This window comes from Scyliorhinus canicula, chromosome 12 (assembly GCF_902713615.1).
Source record: "Scyliorhinus canicula chromosome 12, sScyCan1.1, whole genome shotgun sequence".
NCBI lineage: Eukaryota > Metazoa > Chordata > Chondrichthyes > Carcharhiniformes > Scyliorhinidae > Scyliorhinus > Scyliorhinus canicula.
The window spans coordinates 52,100,872-52,127,246 of record NC_052157.1 but is presented as its reverse complement, the minus strand read 5'-3'; the positions used below and the strand labels follow the sequence as shown (position 1 = coordinate 52,127,246).

Here is a 26,375-nt window from a genome sequence, read left to right as displayed (position 1 = left end):
AATTTCAGACGCACAGTCCAGTCCAGATCTCAGTACAGCTGGCGGAATGGGGTGGGAGTGCACGAGTTGAAGAATCAGCGGAGGGAGGAGGGAAAATCCAAAACGAGGCTCAGTTCCCTGGAGTTTCCTGTCCTGCCTGTGGTACAGGAGGTTCTCTCGGCTGTTTGACCCCCTCCTCTCCCAGCTCCCTATTTACAGGAGGGGCATAGTGTGGGACGGACAAATGAGCTCATTTAGCGGAGGGATGTGTGCTAACCAGGAATGACAAGACGGAAGAGAAAATACTGTCCAGAAAAATACTTTGAAAAAATTACATTTACGACATTTTTAAAAAAAACTTTTGTCCTAAATTTGAAAACATTTTACACACAACGTTCTAGAAGACATTAATTATAAAAACACGGCCCCCCCCCTTCCCTCTTCACTTTGGTCCATTTAGGGGTGAATCAGCTTTACAGGCTCTGTACAGAATGAGCCAATCCCCCCTCCTGCCACCCACTCCCCCAACCCAAAGCAGCTAGTGGGCACCGGGCAATGTGTGGATTCCTGTTTTGCTGATTTCGAAACGCTCCCGAGTTACGGAAGCTGCCGCGCCCACACTCCTCACTTCAACAGCAGGTTGCTGCCATTCACCTGCCCACTTGAGGCTGGGAGGTTAAAAGCGGAAACATTAATGAACAAATCAATCGGCCTTCCAGTTCTGAGGAACAACTGGAGCTGGAAAATGATCCGTGCCCTTGTTCTCCAGTCACAAGCTGCAGCGAGCGCGGAGCGAGCAACGGAGGAGGATGCGGCGGGTTTAACAGATCTCTCGAAGGCACATGTTGCAAAGCAGTGAGTAGGGGCTGACCCCAACACTCTTCCTCCCCCCCCCCCAACCCACCCCCTCCCCCCCAACCCACCCCCTCCCCACCCCCTCCCCCCCAACCCACCCCAAACTCTCTCATTGCAGAAGTTTGGAAGGAAATTCATCAGGGATTTTAGGCACATGTTTGGGAATTTAGTTCCAGATACCAACAGCAAAAATTATAATTCATAAACTCTCTCAAATAAAACTTTGTAAAAAACGATATTACAAAACGAAGCACAATTATTAAACTCGGCGAGAGCAGAATAAAAGGAGAAATGGGGCCTATGCTGATAGCTTTCAATGGTTGTAGGTACGAGACCTTTCATGGCCTGAAAGTGATGTGGGTAAAGTCACAAATGATTGGATCCCATGTATTTGCCCTATTACAATAGTTGCCCCATTATGACACTATCAGTTACGATAGATCCTGGGTTAATCCTTTGCATGTCCGGAGACACCATCCATCAAACCACCAAACTCTCACGGCTCACAGCATCATTCTGTAAACAAACAAAATTAATTGGGTGTCAAAAACACAAACTGGAATCTCTCTGTAGTTCACACGGTAAAAACCTATGATTGTCTGTCCCACTCAACTTGCAGAGAAAGTTCTATTCAAAGGCCATTCACATCCCAGAGGCCCCAGGCCACATCCAGTCCCCTCATTGTCCACTCCCAGGCCCGGGATCCCTCCTGAGGCCACCCCCAGGCCCGGGGTTTCTTCCAGGCCACCCACAAGCCATGTGTCCCTCCCGAGGTCACTCCCAGGTTCCAGAGGCTAATCCCAAGCTGCGGGTTCCTCCCAAGATCACTCCCAGGCCCGGGCACCTTTGAGGCCACTCCCAGGTCCCTCCCGAAGCCGCTCCCAGGCCCTGGGTCCCTCCCCAGGCCACTTCCAGGCCCTGGGTCCCTCCCGAGGCCACTCCCAGGTCCCTCCCAAGGGCACTACCAGGCCTCGGTCACTCCACGATCACTCCAAGGTCCCAGGCCCCTCTGAGGCCACTCCCAGGGCCCAGGTGCCATTCCCAGGCTCTGGGCCTCTCTGAGGCCAATTCCAAGGTTGAGAGGCCACTCTCAGGCCCCAGACGCCCCCTGAGGCCACTCCCAGGACACATGCCCCACCCGATTCGACTCCCAGGCCCTGGCTCCAGGTCACTCCCAGCTCTCAGGCCACACACAGGCCCGGGCTCCAGGTCTAATGCTACGACTGGCAACTAATCTTCAACCAGTTTGAGCCTGTTGTCCATATGATAGTTAGCGGACGTCAGCCGTGAGGTAGCCCAGTGTTCGAGTATGGTGTACACAATTCCTACAATTTTTCATCTCCTTTTCATCCCAGGCCCTGCAAAGTCAAGGAAATTGTAATTTTCTCACCTTCCTCAGCCTCTTCTCATTTTTCCCTTTGGATGACACGGACTCCGTCTCAGTGGAGGGTGGTGGCAGGGAACTGTCCTCGTCTCTCCTGTTCCTCGAACGTGCCGTTGAACTGCTGCCGCTGTCTGCCTCGCGCCTTGCACCTGCCTTCTTTTCCAGGACCTCACCAAGGAAGGAATCATCATATCCTCCTCTAGGATACCTTCGTCCTCTGTCCAACTCAGTCAGGTCATCCCGGCTGCGACTTCGCTTCCGGTATTCCCCATGACGCTCAGGAGAATAATCTCTCCGTCTCCGATCTTGAGCATTTCTGTAGCTAGAGGCCTCGCTGTCTGATTCACGCCTTACACGGCTGTTGTCGAATCCCTGGTGACCCCGGTCATAGCTTCGATCCCGCCGGCCAATATCATCCAGGCTTTCCATCGATCGAGCTCGCTGGCGACTCCCTTGATAATAGCGATCATTCTCATCCCAGCGAGGGTCCCGTCGTGGGGTTTGGCGGGACGCACTGCTCATCACACTTCTCTCATCATCATCGTATATGGCTGGCATGGCTTGTTGGCGAACACGCCCAATGTTGCTGTGAAGGTTGTTTCTTGCATCGTAATCTTCATGCAAGGAGGAGATCTCGCTCATCGCAGAGTCTAGACAGTGAACACAAAGAGAAACACGCAGGGATTGAATTCAGCGAAAGGAAACATACACAACAGCAGCAGGAAGAAATACCAACATTCGTCACCAAAAAAAGACCAATGCGCGCGCGCGCACACACACTACATCCATCCCCGCACTCGCCACACCCAACCCCACAACCCCTCCCACACTCACCACACCCATACACTCTCCTCCCACTCAGCCCCCCACACCCCCAATCCCAGACACGCACACAACTCCCTCACACCCCGCCCCCCCACACACACATACATGCACAGACCCCTCCCCCCCACACACGGGAGCGCGCGCGGGCGAGACGGGAGCGCGCGCGGGCGAGACGGGAGCGCGCGCGGGCGAGACGGGAGCGCGCGCGGGCGACGGAGAGACGGGAGCGCAGGCACGCGAGGGAGAGATGGCAGCACGCTCCCCTCTCCCTCACGCACTCCCCTCTCTCTCGCGCGCTATCCCCTCTCCCCTCTCACTCGCTTGCTCCCCTCTCCCTCGTGCGCGAGAGAGAGCGGAGAGGGGAGCGCGCGAGTGAGAGAGACAGTGAGAGAGACACAGTGAATTAGTGAGAGTAAGATTGAGTGTGAGAGAGAGAGAGAGTGTGAGAGTGAGTGAGAGAGTCAGTGAGTGAGTGAGTGAGTGTAAAACTATGCTTTCGAAATATTGCACAGTGTATCAAAGGACAGCGTTTCTTTCCCGTAAAGACTGGAAACAAGGACACACTTACTGTTTTCGTATCTCGTACTGGGGTCACCAGGAGACCTGGGGTCAAAATGAGCAAGTTGCTTCTCCACATAATACAGAACGCGCATGTCATCATTCTGCTGATTTGCCTGAATTCGGTATCCAGTTCGCACTGTGGGCAAAAGCAAATCGAGAGTTAACAGCCATTCCTTCAGATTCACTTCCAACAAATTAAATCGCCAATATATTCTGTGTTTCCCGGGAACACAGGCAGTCACGACCTACCCCCACATCTCCCTGGACAGACATGACCCGCCCCCCAAACAGGCATGACCCACACATAGAACATTACAGCGCAGTACAGGCCTTTCGGCCCTCGATGTTGCGCCGACCTGTGAAACCCCTCTAAAGCCCATCTACACTATTCCCTTATCGTCCATATGCCTATTCAATGACCATTTGAATGCGTTTAGTGTTGGCGAGTCCACTACTGTTGCAGGCAGGGCATTCCACGCGCTTACTACTCTCTGAATAAAGAATCTACCTCTCACATCTGTCCTATATCTATCTCCCCTCAATTTAAAGCTATGTCCCCTCGTGCTGGACATCACCATCCGAGGAAAAAGGCTCTCAATGTCCACCTTATCTAATCCTCTGATCATCTTGTATGCCTCTATTAAGTCACCTCTTAACCTTCTACTCTCTAACGAAAACAGCCTCAAGTCCTTCAGCCTTTCCTCGTAAGATCTTCCCTCCATACCAGGCAACATCCTTGTAAATCCCCTCTGTACCCTTTCCAATGCTTCCACATCCTTCCTATAATGCGGCGACCAGAACTGCACGCAATACTCCAAATGCGGCTGCACCGGAGTTTTGTACAACTGCAACCTGACCTCATGGCTCCGAAACTCAATTCCTCTACCAATAAAAGCTAACACACCATACGCCTTCTTAACAACCCTCTCAATCTGGGTGGCAACTTTCAGGGATCTATGGACATGGACACCGAGATCTCTCTGCTCGTCCACACTACCAAGAATCTTACCATTCGCCCAGTACTCTGTATTCCTGTTATTCCTTCCAAAATGAATCACCTCACACTTTTCTGCATTAAACTCCATTTGCCACCTGTCAGCCCAGCTCTGCAGCTTATCTATATCCCTCTGTAACGTGTAACATCCTTCAGCACTATCCACAACTCCACCGACTTTAGTGTCATCTGCAAATCTACTCACCCATCCTTCTACTCCCTCCTCCAGGTCATTTATAAAAATGACAAACAGCAGCGGCCCCAAAACAGATCCTTGTGGGACACCACTAGTAACTGGGCACCAGTCTGAACATTTCCCATCAACCACCACCCTTTGTCTTCTATCAGCTAGCCAATTTCTGATCCAAACTGCTAAATCACCTTGAATCCCATGCCTCTGTATTTTCTGCAATAGCCTCCCGTGGGTAACCTTATCAAACGCTTTACTGAAATCCATATACACCACATCAACTGCTTTACCCTCATCCACCTGTTTGGTCACCTTCTCGAAGAACTCAATGAGGTTTGTGAGGCACAACCTACCCTTCACAAAACCATGTTGACTATCTCTAATCAAATTATTCCTTTCCAGATGATTACACATCCTATCTCTTATAAACCTTTCCAAGACTTTTCCCACAACAGAAGTAAGGCTCACTGGTCTATAGTTACCGGGGTTATCTCTACTCCCCTTCTTGAACAAGGGGACACCATTTGCTATCCTACAGTCCTCTGGCACTATTCCTGTAGACAAAGATGACTTAAAGATCAAAGCCAAAGGCCCAGCAATCTCCTCCCTAGCTTCCCAGAGAATCCTAGGATAAATCCCATCCGGCCCAGGGGACTTATCTATTGTCACACTTTCCAGAATCGCTAACACCTCCTCCTTATGAACCTCAAGCCCTTCTAGTCTAGTAGCCTAAATCTCAGTATTCTCCTCAACAACTTTGTCTTTTTCCTGTGTGAATACTGACGAAAAATACTCATTTAGCACCTCTCCTATCTCCTCGGACTCTACGCACAACTTCCCACCACTGTCCTTGACTGGCCCCACTCTTACCTTAGTCATTCTTTTATTCCTGACATACCTATAGAAAGCTTTAGGGTTATCCTTGATCCTACCTGCCAAAGACTTCTCATGTCCTCGCTTGGCTCTTCTTAGCTCTCTCTTTAGAGCCTTCCTAGCTAACTTGTAACTCTCAAGCGACCCAACTGAACCATCACGTCTCATCTTCACATAAGCCTCCTTCTTCCTCTTGACAAGTGTTTCAACTGCTTTAGTAACCCATGGTTCCCTCACTCGACCACTTCCTCCCTGCCTAACAGGTACATACTTATCAAGGACACGCAGCAGCTGTTCCTTAAACATGCTCCACATTTCCATTGTGTCCATCCCCTGCAATTTACCTCTCCAGGCGATGCATCCTAAATCTTGCCTCATCGCATAATTGCTTTTCCCCCAGCAATAACTCTTGCCCTGTGGTTTATACCAATCCCTTTCCATCGCTAAAGTAAACGTAATCGAATTGTGGTCACTATCACCACTTGTAGATTAATACTCAACCAGATAGGCATTGTATTGAATGCACTTCCTTGCCCATCAGGTCCTCTAGTGGGACTCAAACCCAGAGCTTCTAGCCCAGAAACAGGAACACTATCACTACCTCTGACTGTAACTGAGTGACTCTGGTAATACCTTGTACATTGTGACATTAGCTGTCCAGTGTTTTCTCACAGGGCTTGAATCAACTGGGGCAGCCAGCTACAGGGTGCTTAAAGATTCCAAAGTTTGAACTCCAGATGTTTTACTGTGTTGTTATCTCATGAGCTCCTCTGATTTCTCTCTTTTGTGTGGAAAAACAGTTGGAGAGTTTAGGACAGGGTGAGCTGGCCTCTCGTCTCACTCTGAACTGCCAGAATTCCTATGTGGAGCCTCACAAGATCAAAGATGTTCCTGTAACCATAATGGATGTAAGTATGTGTTTGATTAATTTTTTAATATCCAGTGGCAGAAGTACTTCGACCTGTTCTCCTGGCTGAGAGTTTGAGTCTGAACATGCCTGTCTGCTTGCCTATGCATGACTTGCTTGGGAGCCGTTTAAATGTTCCTTGGCCACAGCACAGGCATTAAAGAATCATTCTGGGATCGCGATACATACTTCAGCAGTGAGCCCCAGAAACACTTTTAGTAGCATCAGGGGCTTTGGACCTTATGTCCGTAAATTTATTCACCCAAGCTGAAGCCCGTGGACCTGTTAAGAGAGTCCCTCGTGGCAAACAGCGGCAAGTCATACCCCAATAGTGAGGGTATTCGAGGCCTGAATCATAGTTTTTAACATCTGCTGATACTTCTCTAACATCCCTTGGGATTGAAGGTGACAAACTGATGACTTCAGATGGGTTAATCTCTGACTTTGGACAACCTCCTGAAACACTGGGGACATGAAATTTGCCCCTGATTGGATCTCTTTTGGCAGGCCATACTGGGGATGTAGTGGCCAATACCTTGATCATTGATTTGACTGTGATCTTTTTGAGGGGAATGGCCTTGGGGAAATCAGGTGGCTAGGTCCATTATTGTAAAGAGATACCGATAGCCTCTGTTGGTTTTGCGTCATGACCCTACACAATTTATCAGGATTCGGTTGAATGGTTTACCAAATGCCAGTATAGGTTTGAGGGACTGGTGTAATGTGGCCAAACAATTTGCAGTATGTGACCACATCGGACCATAGGTGAGAACCGAAAAAGTGCCTGTTCATACTGGCTGAATATTTGCAGGAATCCATGTGCTCAGCCGTTGGATAACGTGGAGGGCGGGTCGGAGAGTGGCCGAGGGCGGGTCGGAGAGTGGCCGAGGGCGGGTCGGAGAGTGGCCGAGGGCGGGTCGGAGAGTGGCCGAGGGCGGGTCGGAGAGTGGCCGAGGGCGGGTCGGAGAGTGGCCGAGGGCGGGTCGGAGAGTGGCCGAGGGCGGGTCGGAGAGTGGCCGAGGGCGGGTCGGAGAGTGGCCGAGGGCGGGTCGGAGAGTGGCCGAGGGCGGGTCGGAGAGTGGCCGAGGGCGGGTCGGAGAGTGGCCGAGGGCGGGTCGGAGAGTGGCCGAGGGCGGGTCGGAGAGTGGCCGAGGGCGGGTCGGAGAGTGGCCGAGGGCGGGTCGGAGAGTGGCCGAGGGCGGGTCGGAGAGTGGCCGAGGGCGGGTCGGAGAGTGGCCGAGGGCGGGTCGGAGAGTGGCCGAGGGCGGGTCGGAGAGTGGCCGAGGGCGGGTCGGAGAGTGGCCGAGGGCGGGTCGGAGAGTGGCCGAGGGCGGGTCGGAGAGTGGCCGAGGGCGGGTCGGAGAGTGGCCGAGGGCGGGTCGGAGAGTGGCCGAGGGCGGGTCGGAGAGTGGCCGAGGGCGGGTCGGAGAGTGGCCGAGGGCGGGTCGGAGAGTGGCCGAGGGCGGGTCGGAGAGTGGCCGAGGGCGGGTCGGAGAGTGGCCGAGGGCGGGTCGGAGAGTGGCCGAGGGCGGGTCGGAGAGTGGCCGAGGGCGGGTCGGAGAGTGGCCGAGGGCGGGTCGGAGAGTGGCCGAGGGCGGGTCGGAGAGTGGCCGAGGGCGGGTCGGAGAGTGGCCGAGGGCGGGTCGGAGAGTGGCCGAGGGCGGGTCGGAGAGTGGCCGAGGGCGGGTCGGAGAGTGGCCGAGGGCGGGTCGGAGAGTGGCCGAGGGCGGGTCGGAGAGTGGCCGAGGGCGGGTCGGAGAGTGGCCGAGGGCGGGTCGGAGAGTGGCCGAGGGCGGGTCGGAGAGTGGCCGAGGGCGGGTCGGTGAGTGACCGAGGGCGGGTCGGTGAGTGACCGAGGGCGTGTTGTGTAGTGGCCATGCTCGGGTTGGGTCGTGTCTGAATGAGAGTCTGATAGGGACGGAATGTGAGACACTCCTTCACACACACGATGTTCAGATAAATGTAGCCTGTATCGGCACCGATCAGTCTGTCGCTGAGTTGTGTTATACTGGTTTAAGCCACAACTTCCTCATTTCTCAGCTGAACTGAAAGAGTTAAAAGTTGTTGATGGTAACCTGGTGATTGTTACCATGGTTCTGTTGGTTGGCAATGAGTGGGGGAAAAACGAAAACTAATTGAAGGGAAGTGGAGAAACCAGTTTTGGAGAGAGGAATGTTTGTAGCCTGTTTGAAAGCAGAACATACAAAGAGGGACATGAAAGACTTAGAGGAACTCAGGGTGAGACATGCGCCACAGAAAACCATTTTGATCAGCGTATATCCCAGATATCAACTGAAGAAAACTCCCAGGAGGCAGACAGTCTCAGGAAACAGGCAGAGTCACTCCTCCTCCAACCTGTCACGTAATAGGTCCCAGCACCTTACTGAAATACTGCGAGCTCCATTTTAACCTCACCATTGACACCCAGTACAAATCATCACCAAGATCTTCAAACATACAAAACAGGGTCACACCTGCTCCCACCATGCAAAGGGGCGTGCAACTTCACACTCAGTGTAAACGGGACGTACACCCTCACAGTGTAAACGGGGCGTACACCCTCACAGTGTAAACGGGGCGTGCACCCTCACAGTGTAAACGGGGCGTGCACCCTCACAGTGTAAACGGGGCGTGCACCCTCACAGTGTAAACGGAGCGTGCACCCTCACAGTGTAAACGGGGCGTACACCCTCACAGTGTAAACGGAGCGTGCACCCTCACAGTCACAGTGTAAACGGGGCGTACACCCTCACAGTGTAAACGGGGCGTGCACCCTCACAGTGTAAACGGGGCGTGCACCCTCACAGTGTAAACGGAGCGTGCACCCTCACAGTGTAAACGGGGCGTGCACCCTCACAGTGTAAACGGGACGTACACCCTCACAGTGTAAACGGAGCGTGCACCCTCACAGTCACAGTGTAAACGGGACGTACACCCTCACAGTGTAAACGGGGCGTACACCCTCACAGTGTAAACGGGGCGTGCACCCTCACAGTGTAAACGGGGCGTGCACCCTCACAGTGTAAACGGGGCGTACACCCTCACAGTGTAAACGGAGCGTGCACCCTCACAGTCACAGTGTAAACGGGGCGTGCACCCTCACAGTGTAAACGGGGCGTACACCCTCACAGTGTAAACGGAGCGTGCACCCTCACAGTCACAGTGTAAACGGGACGTACACCCTCACAGTGTAAACGGGGCGTGCACCCTCACAGTGTAAACGGGGCGTGCACCCTCACAGTGTAAACGGGGCGTACACCCTCACAGTGTAAACGGGGCGTACACCCTCACAGTGTAAACGGGGCGTGCACCCTCACAGTGTAAACGGGGCGTACACCCTCACAGTGTAAACGGGACGTGCACCCTCACAGTCACAGTGTAAACGGGACGTACACCCTCACAGTGTAAACGGGACGTACACCCTCACAGTGTAAACGGGACGTACACCCTCACAGTGTAAACGGGACGTACACCCTCACAGTGTAAACGGGACGTACACCCTCACAGTGTAAACGGGGCGTGCACCCTCGCAGTGTAAACGGGACGTACACCCTCGCAGTGTAAACGGGACGTACACCCTCACAGTGTAAACGGGGCGTACACCCTCACAGTGTAAACGGGGCGTACACCCTCACAGTGTAAACGGGGCGTGCACCCTCACAGTGTAAACGGGACGTGCACCCTCACAGTCACAGTGTAAACGGGGCGTGCACCCTCACAGTGTAAACGGGACGTCCACCCTCACAGTGTAAACGGGACGTACACCCTCACAGTGTAAACGGGGCGTACACCCTCACAGTGTAAACGGGACGTACACCCTCACAGTGTAAACGGGGCGTGCACCCTCACAGTGTAAACGGGGCGTACACCCTCACAGTGTAAACGGGGCGTGCACCCTCACAGTGTAAACGGGACGTGCACCCTCACAGTGTAAACGGGGCGTACACCCTCACAGTGTAAACGGGGCGTACACCCTCACAGTGTAAACGGGGCGTACACCCTCACAGTGTAAACGGGACGTACACCCTCACAGTGTAAACGGGGCGTGCACCCTCACAGTCACAGTGTAAACGGAGCGTGCACCCTCACAGTGTAAACGGAGCGTGCACCCTCACAGTCACAGTGTAAACGGAGCGTACACCCTCACAGTGTAAACGGGGCGTACACCCTCACAGTGTAAACGGGGCGTGCACCCTCACAGTCACAGTGTAAACGGAGCGTGCACCCTCACAGTGTAAACGGGACGTACACCCTCACAGTGTAAACGGGGCGTGCACCCTCACAGTGTAAACGGGACGTGCACCCTCACAGTGTAAACGGGGCGTACACCCTCACAGTGTAAACGGGGCGTGCACCCTCACAGTGTAAACGGAGCGTGCACCCTCACAGTGTAAACGGGGCGTGCACCCTCACAGTGTAAACGGAGCGTGCACCCTCACAGTGTAAACGGGGCGTGCACCCTCACAGTGTAAACGGGGCGTACACCCTCACAGTGTAAACGGAGCGTGCACCCTCACAGTGTAAACGGGACGTACACCCTCACAGTGTAAACGGGACGTACACCCTCACAGTGTAAACGGGGCGTACACCCTCACAGTGTAAACGGGGCGTACACCCTCACAGTGTAAACGGGACGTACACCCTCACAGTGTAAACGGGGCGTGCACCCTCACAGTGTAAACGGGGCGTATACCCTCACAGTGTAAACGGGACGTACACCCTCACAGTGTAAACGGGGCGTGCACCCTCACAGTGTAAACGGGGCGTACACCCTCACAGTGTAAACGGGGCGTATACCCTCACAGTGTAAACGGGGCGTGCACCCTCACAGTGTAAACGGAGCGTGCACCCTCACAGTGTAAACGGGACGTACACCCTCACAGTGTAAACGGAGCGTGCACCTTCACAGTCACAGTGTAAACAGGGCGTACACCCTCACAGTGTAAACGGGGCGTGCACCCTCACAGTGTAAACGGGGCGTACACCCTCACAGTGTAAACAGGGCGTACACCCTCACAGTGTAAACGGGACGTACACCCTCACAGTGTAAACGGGACGTACACCCTCACAGTGTAAACGGGACGTACACCCTCACAGTGTAAACGGGACGTACACCCTCACAGTCACAGTGTAAACGGGGTCACAGCAATATTCACTCACCAGAACTCGCTGCGTCCTGATCGTGCAGGAGGGGAACCCGACTGTTGTCTCCAACTGAAAATGAGGAAAGAATTAACCAGAGTCTAATGAAATAGTGTAAAACATCTCAACCAGACAGAAACATCCCTGCCCATAACCTGCTGCTTCAGTAACCCAGGTTCTGCTACCAAGCAGCACTCCAGCAGCAGTGACACACACCTCCTAACCTCTCCACCTTTCATTAAACCTCTGCCCAGCTTCAAATACTCACTCAACACTCACTAACCGTATTTCAAACCAGGGCGGCCCCATCCCCAGACTCCCAGCCAAAACCTCCCCAACCACTTACGCACAGCCCATAACCTCCCCAACCACCTCCAGACTCCCAGCCCATAACACCCCCACTCCCCACCCCCAGACTCCCAACCCGCAACCCTCCCGCACCCCAGACACCCAGTGCCTAACCCCCCCACCCCGATTCCCAGTACCTAACCCCCCCACCCCGATTCCCAGTACCTAACCCCCCCCCCACCCCGATTCCCAGTACCTAACCCCCATCCCGAATCCCAGTACCTAACCCCCAATCCCGATTCCCAGTACGTAACCCCCCCACCCCGATTCCCAGTACCTAACCCCCCCACCCCGATTCCCAGTACCTAATCCCCCCACCCCGATTCCCAGTACCTAACCCCCCACTCCGATTCCCAGTACCTAACCCCCATCCCGATTCCCAGTACCTAACCCCCCCACCCCGATTCCCAGTACCTAACCCCCATCCCGATTCCCAGTATCTAACCCCCCACCCCGATTCCCAGTACCTAACCCCCATCCCGATTCCCAGTACCTACCCCCCCATCCCGATTCCCAGTACCTAACCCCCCCCAACCCGATTCCCAGTACCTAACCCCCCACCCCGATTCCCAGTACCTAACCTCCCACCCCGAATCCCAGTACCTAACTCCCCACCCCGATTCCCAGTACCTAACCCCCCCATCCCGATTCCCAGTACCTAACCCCCCACCCCGATTCCCAGTACCTAACCTCCCACCCCGATTCCCAGTACATAACCCCCAATCCCGATTCCCAGTACCTAACCCCCCACCCCGATTCCCAGTACCTAACCCCCCCATCCCGATTCCCAGTACCTAACCCCCCATCCCGATTCCCTGTCCCTAACTTCCCACCCCGAATCCCAGTACCTAACCCCCAAACACGATTCCCAGTACCTAAGCCCCCACCCCGAATCCCAGTACCTAACCCCCAATCCCGATTCCCAGTACCTAACCCCCCACCCCGAATCCCAGTACCTAACCCCCCACCCCGAATCCCAGTACCTAACCCCCCACCTCGAATCCCAGTACCTAACCCCCAATCCCGATTCCCAGTACCTAACCCCCCACCCCGATTCCCAGTACCTAAACCCCCACCCCACCCCATTCCCAGTACCTAACCCCCTATCCCGAATCCCAGTACCTAACCCCCCCCACCCCGATTCCCAGTACCGAACCCCCATCCCGATTCCCAGTACCTAACCCCCCCCACCCCATTCCCAGTACCTAGCCCCCCCACCCCCATTCCCAGTACCTAACCCCCCCCATTCCCAGTACCTAACCCCCCCCACCCCACCCCATTCCCAGTACCTAACCCCCCCCCACCCCACCCCATTCCCAGTACCTAACCCCCCCCACCCCGATTCCCAGTACCTAAACCCCCATCCCGATTCCCAGTACCTAACCCCCCACCCCGAATCCCAATATCTAACCCCCCACCCCATTCCCAGTACCTATCCCCCCCCACCCAGATTCACAGTACCTAACCCCCCCACCCCGATTCCCAGTGCCTAACCCCCCCAACTCCGATTCCCAGTACCTAACCCCCCACCCCCGATTCCCAGTACCTAACCCCCCACCCCGATTCCCAGTACCTAACCCCCCACCCCGATTCCCAGTACCTAACCCCCACACTCCGATTCCCAGTACCTAACCCCCCCACCCAGATTCCCAGTACCTAACCCCCCCACCCAGATTCCCAGTATCTAACCCCCCACCCCCAGATATCCAGTACCTAAACCCCCCCCACCCGCAGACACCCAGTACCTAACCCCCCCACCCCGATTCCCAGTACCTAACCCCCCCCACCCCCAGATATCCAGTACCTAAACCCCCCCCCCACCCCCAGACACCCAGTACCTAACCCTCCCCCCCCCACCCCCAGACACCAAGTACCTAACCGCCCCAATTTCCAGGCACCCAGTACCTAACCACCCCCCCCCCCCCCCCCACTCCCCAGACTCCTAGTCCCCAAGCTCTCCACCTCCACACTACCAGTCTGTAACCACCCCCCCCCCCCCCCCCAACCCCGGACTCCGTCCATAAGCTTCCCCTATCCCTCGACTCCCAGTCTGTAACCGCCTCCACCTCCGGGTTCCCAGTCTGTACTCACTCTCCCGTCCAGGGCTTGTATCTCAGCAATTAACCTTGGATTCTGGTTAATATCACCACGGTTACTGCAGCGACACTAGTTAATATCCCCCTGGTTATTGCGGAGACTCTGCTTACTGCAGAGACACTAGTTAATATCGCCTTGATTACTGCAGAGACACTAGTTAATATCACTCTGGTTATTGCGGAGACTCTGCTTACTGCAGAGACACTAGTTAATATCGCCTTGATTACTGCAGAGACACTAGTTAATATCACTCTGGTTATTGCGGAGACTCTGCTTACTGCAGAGACACTAGTTAATATCGCCTTGATTACTGCAGAGACACTAGCTAATATCACTCTGGTTACTGCAGAAGCACTAGTTAATATCACCTTGGTTAGTGTGGAGACCCTGGTTAGTATCACCCTGGTTAATATGGAGCCACTGGTCCTGAGACCTTCGTTAATATCACTCTTGTTATTACAGCCACACTGGTTAGTATCACCTTGGTTACTGCTGGGCCCTGGTTAATATCACCCTGTTTGGTGGTCATAATAATCTTTATTAGTGTTGCACTGTTGCTTCACAGCGCCAGGGTCCCAGGTTCGATTCCCAGCTTGGGACACTGTCTGTGCGGAGTCTGCACATTCTCCCTGTGTCTGCGTGGGTTTCCTCCTGGTGCACCAGTTTATTAATAATAATAATAATTAGTGTCACAAGTAGGCTTACATTGACACTGCAATGAAGTTACTGTGAAAATCCCCTCGTCGCCACATTCCGGCTCCTGTTGGGGTACACACACACAGAATTTAGAATGTTTGATTCACCCAACAAGTACGTCATTCGAGACTTGTGGGAGGAAACCGGAGCACCTGGAGGAAACCAACGGAACACAGGGAGAATTTTCAGACTCAGCACAGACAGTGACCCAAGCTGGGAATCGAACCCGGGTCCCTTGAGCTGTGAAGCAACTGTGTTAACTACTGTGATACCATGTCGGCCTATCCTCCCACAAGTCCCGAAAGACGTGCTTGTTAAGTGAATTGGACATTCTGAATTCTCCCGCTGCGTACCCGAACAGGGGCCGAGTGTGGCGACTAGGGGCTTTTCACAGTAACTTCATTGCAGTGTTAATGTAAGTCTACTTGTGACACTAATAAAGATTATTATATCACCCTGGTTACTACTGTGGCCCTGGTTAATACCACCCTGGTACCGGGCAGCACGGTGGAGCAGTGGTTAGCACTGCTTCCTCACGACGCCGAGGACCCAGGTTTGATCCCGGCTCTGGGTCACTATCCGTGTTGAAGTTTGCACATTCTCCCCACGTTTGTGTGGGTCTCAACCCCACAACCCAAAGATGTGCAGGATAGGTGGATTGGCCACGCCAAATTGTCCCTTAATTGGGGGAAAAAGAATTGGGTACTCTTTAATTTAATTTGTGGCCCTGGTTACTGCTGAGACCCTGGTTACTACTGTGGCCCTGGTTACTATCTCACTTGTTAGTACAGAGACCTTGGTTACTACCACCCTGGTTAATATCACCCTGGTTACTGCTGTGGCCCTGGTTAATATCACCCTGGTTACTGCTGTGGCCCTGGTTAATATCACCCTGGTTACTGCTGTGGCCCTGGTTAATATCACCCTGGTTACTGCCGTGGCCCTGGTTAATATCACCCTGGTTACTGCTGTGGCCCTGGTTAATATCACCCTGGTTACTGCTGTGGCCCTGGTTGATATTAAGATCAGTCTAGAGATACAGACAGTTACTAACAAACCAAAACTGCTGTGAAAGACGAGTTAGAACCTGCTGACCTGCACAGAACTCAGTGACTAACAGTGGGTTTGAAGTTAATATGATAACCACACAGTCCTTAATGATTACATGCTGTACCTACTCAGACTCAGATTGTGGTAATCTCGGAACTGGCTGTCCCTCAGTCTGATCATCCAGAACATTAAAAGTCCTCAGCTCGCCACAGAGCTGGGAAGGCAGGGGAGAGACCAGGACATGACCCACACCACACAAATACCCCTCCCCCTGCACCCAGATTCTTAATCACCCCTCCCCAGCACCCAGAGCATTAATCACCCCTCCCCCAGCACCCAGAGCCATAATCACCCCTCCCCCAGTGCCCAGTCTTAATTCCCCCACCCCACCCGTAGTCCCCCAGCATCCAGGTATTAATCATCCCCCCCCCCCCCCCCCCCCCCCCAGAGTCTTCCGCCCCACACCCCGTAACCATGGTACTAATCCCGAGTGTTCAGTCTTCAGAGTTTTTTTACTTCTCCCGGACGGATTACCTGAGCTAGCTCCATCGAAATCGGATCCATATCCTCCATTGAACTGAGTCATTGGGACCATGACTGGGAGTGGGGGCTGCATCTTTGCCTGACTGGGATGGGAGTATACGCTAGCAGCGTAAGAGCTGGGGGCATAGATGCTCGGAACTCCAGCTGTGGCTGCTTTACCGGCCTGATAAACTGGAGAGAAAGAGAACAGATTTAAATATTCACATCCTCCCGAAATATCACACCCAGAGACACAATGAAGAAATGTTGCTGTCTCCCCCCCGCCGAACTTCAACAGTTACAGAGGAACAGGAGGGGGTAAATTCAGCCTCCTTGAGCCTGTTACACAGGAACAGGAGGTGACCCATTCAGCCCCTCAGGCCTGTTGCACAGAAACTGGAGGAGGTCTATTCAGCCCCTCAGGCCTGTTACACAGGAACAGGAGGAGGCCCATTCAGCCCCCTTGAGCCTGTTACACAGGAACAGGAGGTGACCCATTCAGCCCCTCAGGCCTGTTGCACAGAAACTGGAGGAGGCCTATTCAGCCCCTCAGGCCTGTTACACAGGAACAGGAGGTGACCCATTCAGCCCCCTTCGAGCCTGTTACACAGGAACAGGAGGAGGTAAATTCAGCCTCCTTGAGCCTTTTACACAGGAACAGGAGGTGACCCATTCAGCCCCTCAGGCCTGATGCACAGAAACTGGAGGAGACCTATTCAGCCCCGTTACACAGGAACAGGAGGAGGCCCATTCAGCCCGCTTGAGCCTGTTACACAGGAACAGGAGACCCATTCAGCTCCCTTGAGCCTGTTACACAGGAAGAGGAGGAGGCCCATTCAGTCTTCTCAAGCCTGTTACATAGGAACAGGAGGAGGCCCATTCAACCCCCCTCGAGCCTGTTACACAGGAACAGGAGGCCCATTCAGCCCCACAAGCCTGTTGCACAGAAACAGGAGGAGGCCCATTCAGCCCCCCTCGAGCCTGTTACATAGGAACAGGAGGGGGCCCATTCAGCCCCTCAAGCCTGTTGGTTGAGTAACCAGAGATGGGTGCAGGAGTGTCAGAGTGGAGAAATTTTACTCACGTGCCCACGGGCAGCAGCATTTCTCTGGACAACATGGACATCGGACGTAGCAGCAACAGGTGTGAGGGCAGCATTGGCACCAACAAACTCCAATCAGGATCAAGAGGACTATGAAACCCAGTACCACCAGCACCACAAACAGCCAATCTGAGGGGGAAGAGAGATACAAGGTTACCAACCAGGAAATGGTCACAGTGCTGCAGAAAACCCCAGTCAGTCTCCGAGCCCCTCTCCCCAGGTAAGGACTGCCATTGAACACTGGGTCCTAAACTAAAGTGTCAGACGTTTGTGCAATTACTGTGCTCAGTTTCCATCCCACATTCCAAATGGCTCATTGCACCAAAATACATTTTCAATATCTGCAAGTTCTACATTGAATGTCCATCAACCCGCATCATGCAGACTGCACCTTGGACATCCCACATTCCAGACTCACTCTCCACACACCTCACTGCCACGTCAATTATGGGATAAACCCGCCTGGCTTCACTGATGTACCATTAGGGAAGACATTCTGCTCCCGGCATCCCATCTCGTCTGTATTCGACTCCAGACTCACTCCTCCGAAATGGCCAAAAGAGACACTCAGTTCAGGGGCAAATAGAGATGGGCAGTAAATGCTGGCCTTGCCAGCGAGGCCCCTACCCCATGAAAATTTTAAAAATCATATATACTGACTATATGTACTCCGCACATCATATATACAGACGCCATACACCACGGGGTGGCACAGTGTTTAGCACTGCTGCCTCACAGCACCAAGGACCTGGGTTCAATTCCAGCCTTGGGTGACCTCCGGGTGCTCCGGTTTCCCCCCCACAGTCCAAAGATGTGCAGGTTAGGTGGGGTAAAGGGGTTGTGGAGGCAGGGCAGTGGCCCGAAGAGGGGTGCTCTTTCAGATGGTTCGTACAGACTCGATTAGCCGAATGGCTTCCCTCTGCACTGTAGGAATTCCATGGTTCTGACTCTAACAGTCTATTGGCGGGATTCACCCAACAACCTGCCGCCTGTTTTTCGCCGGCTCAGGCGGCCCGCCAGTGGGATTTACCAATCCCACCATTGTCTTCGGGAATTCCCGATGACTGCATTGCTCATCACTGGGATACCCGTGCACCGGCATGGGACCAGAATATCCCACCGGAGTGAACAGCGGCAAACCCTGCTTAATATCTTCACCATACAACATATACACAGATTATGGGTGCAATCGCACGGAAAAGGTTTTCAAGGAGTATATATGGTAGTGAGCGTTGGCAGTGGGTTTGTCCCGACGGCCGACACAGCGAGACTGCCAACGGTATCTAAAGCCAATGATGCGCCATGGGTATCACATCGGAAATGTCTGTCCCGCCGGTTGATTCAACTGGCCCGCCAACAAGGGGGAACGGCACTTAAACATCTGACAGAGCATACACTAGCCAGCACGCAGCCATGGCATTGCACAGACCAGCCTCACGATTCAGAGATGCTGACCTGACCAGACTGCAGTGGAGTCCAGATGGGATACCTTGTTCCACCGAGGGGGTCGGAGGGTCAGCCACAGGGCAGCCTGTGCCACCACAGTCAGAGGGGGTTACAGTGACCTGCACCGTATTACCACGGACAGGGCTCTGTCCTGGGGGGGGGTGCCGTGGGAAGGACAGGCAGCCACTGAAGTTACCCCTGGTATGGGGAACAGATTGGAGCCCAGCGTGAATCCCGATTTGGGCCTCTCCTGCGATCTAACCGGCTCATGCGGATTCGCGCCTGGCGCGGCCCTGACCATAGATCGTGCCCTATACCCACACCATACAGCATGTACACAGACTATACCTACACCATACAGCGTGTACACAGACTATACCCACACCATACAGCATGTACACAGACTATACCTACACCATACAGCATGTACACAGACTATACCCACACCATACAGCATGTACACAGACTATACCTACACCATACAGCGTGTACACAGACTATACCCACACCATACAGCATGTACACAGACTATACCTACACCATACAGCGTGTACAGACTATACCCACACCATACAGCATGTACACAGACTATACCTACACCATACAGCGTGTACACAGACTATACCTACACCATACAGCATGTACACAGACTATACCTACACCATACAGCGTGTACACAGACTATACCTACACCATACAGCATGTACACAGACTATACCTACACCATACAGCGTGTACACAGACTATACCTACACCATACAGCATGTACACAGACTATACCTACACCATACAGCGTGTACACAGACTATGCCTACACCATACAGCATGTACACAGACTATACCTACACCATACAGCGTGTACACAGACTATGCCTACACCATATGGCATGTACACAGACTATACCTACACCATATAGCATGTACACAGACTATACCTACACCAGACAGCATGTACACAGACTATACCTACACCGTACAGCATGTACACACAGACTATACCTACACCAGACAGCGTGTACACAGACTATACCTACACCATACAGCGGGAAACACAGACTATACCTACACCATACAGCATGTACACAGACTATACCTACACCGTAAAGCATGTACACACAGACTATACCTACACCATACAGCATGGACAGAGACTATATCTACACCATACAGCATGTACACAGACTATACCTACACCATACAGCGTGTACACAGACTATACCTACACCATACAGCGTGTACACAGACTATACCTACACCATACAGCGTGTGCACAGACTATACCTACACCATACAGCATGTACACAGACTATACCTACACCATACAGCGTGTACACAGACTATACCTACACCATACAGCGTGTACACAGACTATACCTACACCATACAGCGTGTGCACAGACTATACCTACACCATACAGCATGTACACAGACTATACCTACACCATACAGCATGTACAGACTATGCCTACACCATACAGCATGTACACACAGACTATACCTACACCATACAGCGTGTACACAGACTATACCTACTCCAGACAGCATGTACACACAGACTATACCTACACCATACAGCGTGTACACTCACTATACCTACACCATACAGCGTGTACACTCACTATACCTACACCATACAGCATGTACACAGACTATACCTACACCATGCAGCGTGTACACAGACTATGCCTACACCATACAGCGTGTACACAGACTATACCTACACCATACAGCATGTACACAGACTATACCTACACCATACAGCGTGTACACAGAATATACCAACACCATACAGCATGTACACAGACAATACCTACAACATACTGTGTGTACAGACTATACCTACACCATACAGCATGTACACAGACAATACCTACACCATACAGCGTGTACACAGACTATACCTACACCATACAGCATGTACACAGACTATACCTACACCATACAGCGTGTACACAGACTATACCTACACCATACAGCGTGTACACAGACTATACCTACACCATACAGCGTGTACACAGACTATACCTACACCATACAGCGTGTACACAGACTATACCTACACCATACAGCGTATGCGTAGACGAGGGGCTAGATTCACTGGCCTCACAGCCGCTGTTGACTGCCGTTGGGATTCTCTGCTCCTGCCGCTGTCAATGGGAATTCCCATTGAACCAACCCCCCGCTGCCGAGAAACACATAGGCAGGGGTGGGTTGCTAGTGACGAACAGAGAATCACGGCCTACATCTTCACCATATGCTGCAGATGTACAGATTAGAAAACGTGGACAGTTGGGCAGCACGGTGGCACAGTGGGTTAGCACTGTGGCCTCACGGCGCTGAGGTCCCAGGTTCGATCCCGGCTCTGGGTCACTGTCCGTGTGGAGTTTGCACATTCTCTCCCCGTGTTTGGGTGGGTTTCGCCCCCACAACCCAAAGATGTGCAGGGCAGGTGGATTGGGCATGCTAAATTGCCCCTTAATTGGAAAAAATGAATTGGGTCCTCTAAATCTATTTAAAAAAAGAAAATGTGGACAGGCTGCACAGGAAATAGGAAGAAACCAAATTTCTCAAGAGTTGTTAGAGAACATAGGCCCCCCTCCCCCAGCAATGCAGCATTGAAACCCCCCCATCCCACCTAGAGAAACCCCTCCCCCAGCAATGCAGCATTGAAACCACCCCATCCCATGACATAGAAACCCCTCACCCAACAATGCAGCATTCAAACCCCCCACCCCAGTGAAACCCCTCACCCAGCAATGCAGCATTGAAATCCCCCCACCCCAGTGAAACCCCTCCCCCAGCAATGCAGCATTGAAACCCCCCATCCCACCTAGTGAAACCCCTCACCCAGCAATGCAGAACTGAAACCCCCTTACCCCAGCGAACCCCCTCACCCAGCAATGCAGCATTGAAACCCTCCCCACCTTACCCCAGACAATCCCCTCCCCCAGCAATGCAGCATTGAAATCCCCCCACCCCAGTGAAACCCCTCCCCAGCAATGCAACATTGAAATCCCCCACCCCAGTGAAACCCCTCCCCAGCAATGCAGCATTGAACCCCCCCACCCCAGTGAAACCCCTCACCCAGCAATACAGCATTGAAACCCGTCCTCATCCCAGACAACCCACTCACCCAGCATCGAACCCCCCCATCCCACCCAGAGAAACCCCTCACCCAGCAATGCAGCATCGAAACCCCCCATCCCACCCAGAGAAACCCCTCACCCAGCAATGCAGCATTCAAACCCCCCACCCCAGTGAAACCCCTCACCCAGCAAAGCAGCATTGAAACCCCTCCCCCAGCAATGCAGCATTGACACCCCTCCCCCAGCAATGCAGCATTTAAACCCCCCATCCCACCTAGAGAAACCCTTCCCCCAGCAATGCAGCATCGAAACCACCCCATCCCATGACAGAGAAACCCCTCACCCAACAATGCAGCATTGAAACCCCCCACCCCAGTGAAACCCCTCCCCAGCAATGCAGCATTGAAATCCCCCCACCCCAGTGAAACCCCTCCCCAGCAATGCAGCATTGAACCCCCTCACCCCAGTGAAACCCCTCACCCAGCAATACAGCATTGAAACCCATCCTCACCCTAGACAACCCCCTCACCCAGCATCGAACCCCCCCATCCCACCCAGAGAAACCCCTCACCCAGCAATGCAGCATCGAAACCCCCCATCCCACCCAGAGAAACCCCTCACCCAGCAATGCAGCATTCAAACCCCCCACCCCAGTGAAACCCCTCACCCAGCAAAGCTGCATTGAAACCCCTCCCCCAGCAATGCAGCATTGACACCCCTCCCCCAGCAATGCAGCATTTAAACCCCCCATCCCACCCAGAGAAACCCCTCACCCAGCAATGCAGCATTGAAACCCGCCCACCCCAGAGAACCCCCCCCCCCCCACCCCAGGGAACCCTCTCCCCCAGCAATGCAGCATTGAAACCCCTCCCCCAGCAATGCAGCATTTAAACCCCCCATCCCACCCAGAGAAACCCCTCCCCCAGCAATGCAGCATTTAAACCCCCCATCCCACCCAGAGAAACCCCTCACCCAGCAATGCAGCATTGAAACCCGCCCACCCCAGAGAACCCCCTCCCCCAGCAATGCAGCATTGAACCCCCCCCCACCCCAGATAACCCCCTCCCCCAGCAATGCAGCATTGAAACCACCCCATCCCAGTGAAACCCCTCCCCCAGCAATGCAGCATTGAACCCCCTCATCCAGCAATGCAGCATTTAAACCCCCCATCCCACCCAGAGAAACCCCTCACCCAGCAATGCAGCATTTTAACCCCCATCCCACCCAGAGAAACCCCTCACCCAGCAATGCAGCATTGAAACCCGCCCACCCCAGAGAACCCCCTCCCCCAGCAATGCAGCATTGAACCCCCCCCCCACCCCAGGGAACCCCCTCCCCCAGCAATGCAGCATTGAAACCCCCCACCCCACCCCAGGGAACCCCCTCCCCCAGCAATGCAGCATTGAAACCCCCCACCCCAGGGAACCCCCTCCCCCAACAATGCAGCATTGAAATCCCCCCACCCCAGAGAACCCACTCACCCAGCAATGCAGCATCGAAACCCCCCCCACCCCACAGAATCCCTTCACCCAGTAATGCAGCAATGAAACCCCCACCCACCCCAAGAGACCCACTCACCCAACAATGCAGCATTGATACCTCCACCCTCAGAGACCGCTTCACCCAACAATGCAGCATTGATACCTCCACCCTCAGACACCGCTTCACCCAACAATGCAGCATTGATACCTCCAGCCTCAGAGACCGCTTCACCCAACAATGCAGCATTGATACCTCCACCCTGAGACCGCTTCACCCAACAATGCAGCATTGATACCTCCACCCTGAGACCGCTTCACCCAACAATGCAGCAGTGATACCTCCACCCTCAGAGACCGCTTCACCCAACAATGCAGCATTGATACCTCCACCCTCAGAGACCGCTTCACCCAACAATGCAGCATTGATACCTCCACCCTCAGAGACCGCTTCACACAACAATGCAGCATTGATACCCCCATACTTTGCAATGTTCTCCTCCAACCCAGGAAAGACCTTGTTCTACTCTGAAAGATGGGAGTTGAGATCAGTACCTGTCATGTTCCCTATCTGTACACCTGGCAACAGGTCAGAGGTCACTCCCGTTCTACCTGGAGAACAAGAGAGAGAGGACAACTGAGTTACCAATCGGAAACTGGCCAAGAAAATTGAGCAAACGCTGGACCTTCAACATTCCTGATTTCAATTGCTCAGACCCCGATATCCAGAATTCCTCCCCCCACCCAGCAAACCTCTCTCTCTCTCTCCTCCTCAAAACCTCTTTGTCCAAGTTTAACGCCAGCTGAACCCCAAAACCCCTTATGGCCAACTTTGTTTGATACTATTCAGTGTTTTGAGAGGTTAAAAACGCTACATAAAAATGTAAGTCCTTGTCAACAGCAGTGCTACAATAATACTGAGAACAAGTGTATTCAGGCAAGAACACTGGCCCTGCCTGGCCACCACTCCCCAGGACACATGCGTCTGGGATAGTGTCGATACAGCAAGCATTTGTGCCTTCCTCGTACAGAGCCCCCCCCCCCTACCCTGACACTACCTCCAACATGTAACAAACTTCTTGACCCTCGCAGGGACAGACTGAAACCCAATCACCAGACTCCACAGAATCCCGGCTCACCAGCTGCAGCAGAAAATCACAAGCCGGAAAGCAACAAAGCAACTTAATAAACTATTCAATCTGAATCCAAAACATTGAGATTTCCCACAACTGGGGGTGTCAGGTCATTCCTGCAAATTCAACAATAACTGACCTGTCAGAATGCCGACAGGCGTCTGTGGGTGAGATCACTGCGTTTGTACAGGTTCAGCAGATAAACATTTCCCTCCCCTTATCAACTGCTGTACCCCAGTGAGAGTCAGTGTGTGTGGAACCCGTACCCCAGTGAGAGTCAGTGTGTGTGGAACCCGTACCCCAGTGTGTGGGGAACCCGTACCCCAGTGAGAGTCAGTGTGTGTAGAACCCGTATCCCAGTGAGAGTCAGTGTGTGTGGAACCCGTACCCCAGTGAGAGTCAGTGTGCGTGGAACCCGTACCCCAGTGAGAGTCAGTGTGTGTGGGACCCGTACCCCAGTGAGAGTCAGTGTGTGTGGAACCCGTACCCCAGTGAGAGTCAGTGTGTGTGGAACCCGTACCCCAGTGAGAGTCAGTGTGTGTGGAACCCGTACCCCAGTGAGAGTCAGTGTGTGTGGAACCCGTACCCCAGTGAGAGTCAGTGTGCGTGGAACCCGTACCCCAGTGAGAGTCAGTGTGCGTGGAACCCGTACCCCAGTGAGAGTCAGTGTGTGTGGAACCCGTACCCCAGTGTGTGTGGAACCCGTACCCCAGTGAGAGTCAGTGTGTGTGTGGGACCCGTAGCCCAGTGAGAGTCAGTGTGTGTGGAACCCGTACCCCAGTGACAGTCAGTGTGTGTGGAACCCGTAGCCCAGTGAGAGTCAGTGTACGAGGAACCCGTACCCCAGTGAGAGTCAGTGTGTGTGGAACCCGTACCCCAGTGAGAGTCAGTGTGTGTGTGGGACCCGTAGCCCAGTGAGAGTCAGTGTGTGTGGAACCCGTACCCCAGTGACAGTCAGTGTGTGTGGAACCCGTAGCCCAGTGAGAGTCAGTGTATGAGGAACCCGTACCCCAGTGAGAGTCAGTGTGTGTGGGACCCGTAGCCCAGTGAGAGTCAGTGTATGAGGAACCCGTACCCCAGTGAGAGTCAGTGTGTGTGGAAACCGTACCCCAGTGAGAGACACATACCCAGGACAAGCAACTCCACGTAACCTTCGGTGGTGCCCGAGGGATCCTGGAATGAGGCGACTTGGCAGTAATACACGCCACCATCTCCCCAAGCTGTCTGCTCCATACTGAGGTCAGCATCTGAATGAGACAGAAACATTAGTCAAACAAGTGAGGCAATACAAACCATCCTGCTGGCTTCTACATTCACGAGAGTCTGATTCATTTCTCAAAATTAGCATTCAAAATAAACAGAGAATCTAGATTAACAAAGCCGCCACCTGGCTAGCACTGCACTGCTCCCATCCACAGACTGGTCATCGTACTGTGCTGTACTTCAGTAGTCCGAGTGACCAACGAACCAATGGGAAGGGAGGTGGGGTGACGTTAAGTAAGGATGAAATCAGTTCAATAGTAACAGAGGATATTGACTCAGAAAATCTAGATATTGGTCGGTCTGGACGGAGCTAAGAAGCAACAAGAGGCGGGAAACATTAATGGTTTTGTCTGAAGGTCTCCAAACAATCGTGGTGAGATAGGGAAAGGAAGTAAACAGGAAATTAAAGATGCTACAGCAAACATGGGAGACTTTTATGTAATA

The 26,375-nt window shown here is 53.4% G+C and overlaps 1 protein-coding gene across 2 annotated transcripts in view; it reads right to left on the bottom strand.

Moving 5' to 3' along the window:
- Nucleotides 1–1,291: 1,291 nt before the first annotated feature.
- LOC119974765 (lipolysis-stimulated lipoprotein receptor-like) overlaps nt 1,292–26,375 on the bottom strand; it is a 35,747-nt gene continuing 10,663 nt past the window's right edge. Inside the window, exons 3-10 of one of the 2 annotated variants that reach the window (XM_038813973.1) lie at nt 25,796–25,915; nt 24,091–24,147; nt 17,508–17,654; nt 16,436–16,615; nt 11,729–11,782; nt 3,612–3,740; nt 2,225–2,868; nt 1,292–1,350 (exon numbers count right to left, since the gene is read on the bottom strand). In XM_038813973.1, the coding sequence (XP_038669901.1) occupies nt 1,315–1,350; nt 2,225–2,868; nt 3,612–3,740; nt 11,729–11,782; nt 16,436–16,615; nt 17,508–17,654; nt 24,091–24,147; nt 25,796–25,915 (1,367 nt within the window). In that variant the 3' untranslated portion in view covers nt 1,292–1,314. The remainder of the gene's footprint in view (nt 1,351–2,224; nt 2,869–3,611; nt 3,741–11,728; nt 11,783–16,435; nt 16,616–17,507; nt 17,655–24,090; nt 24,148–25,795; nt 25,916–26,375) is intronic. The other variant, XM_038813975.1, reaches the window with a different exon arrangement.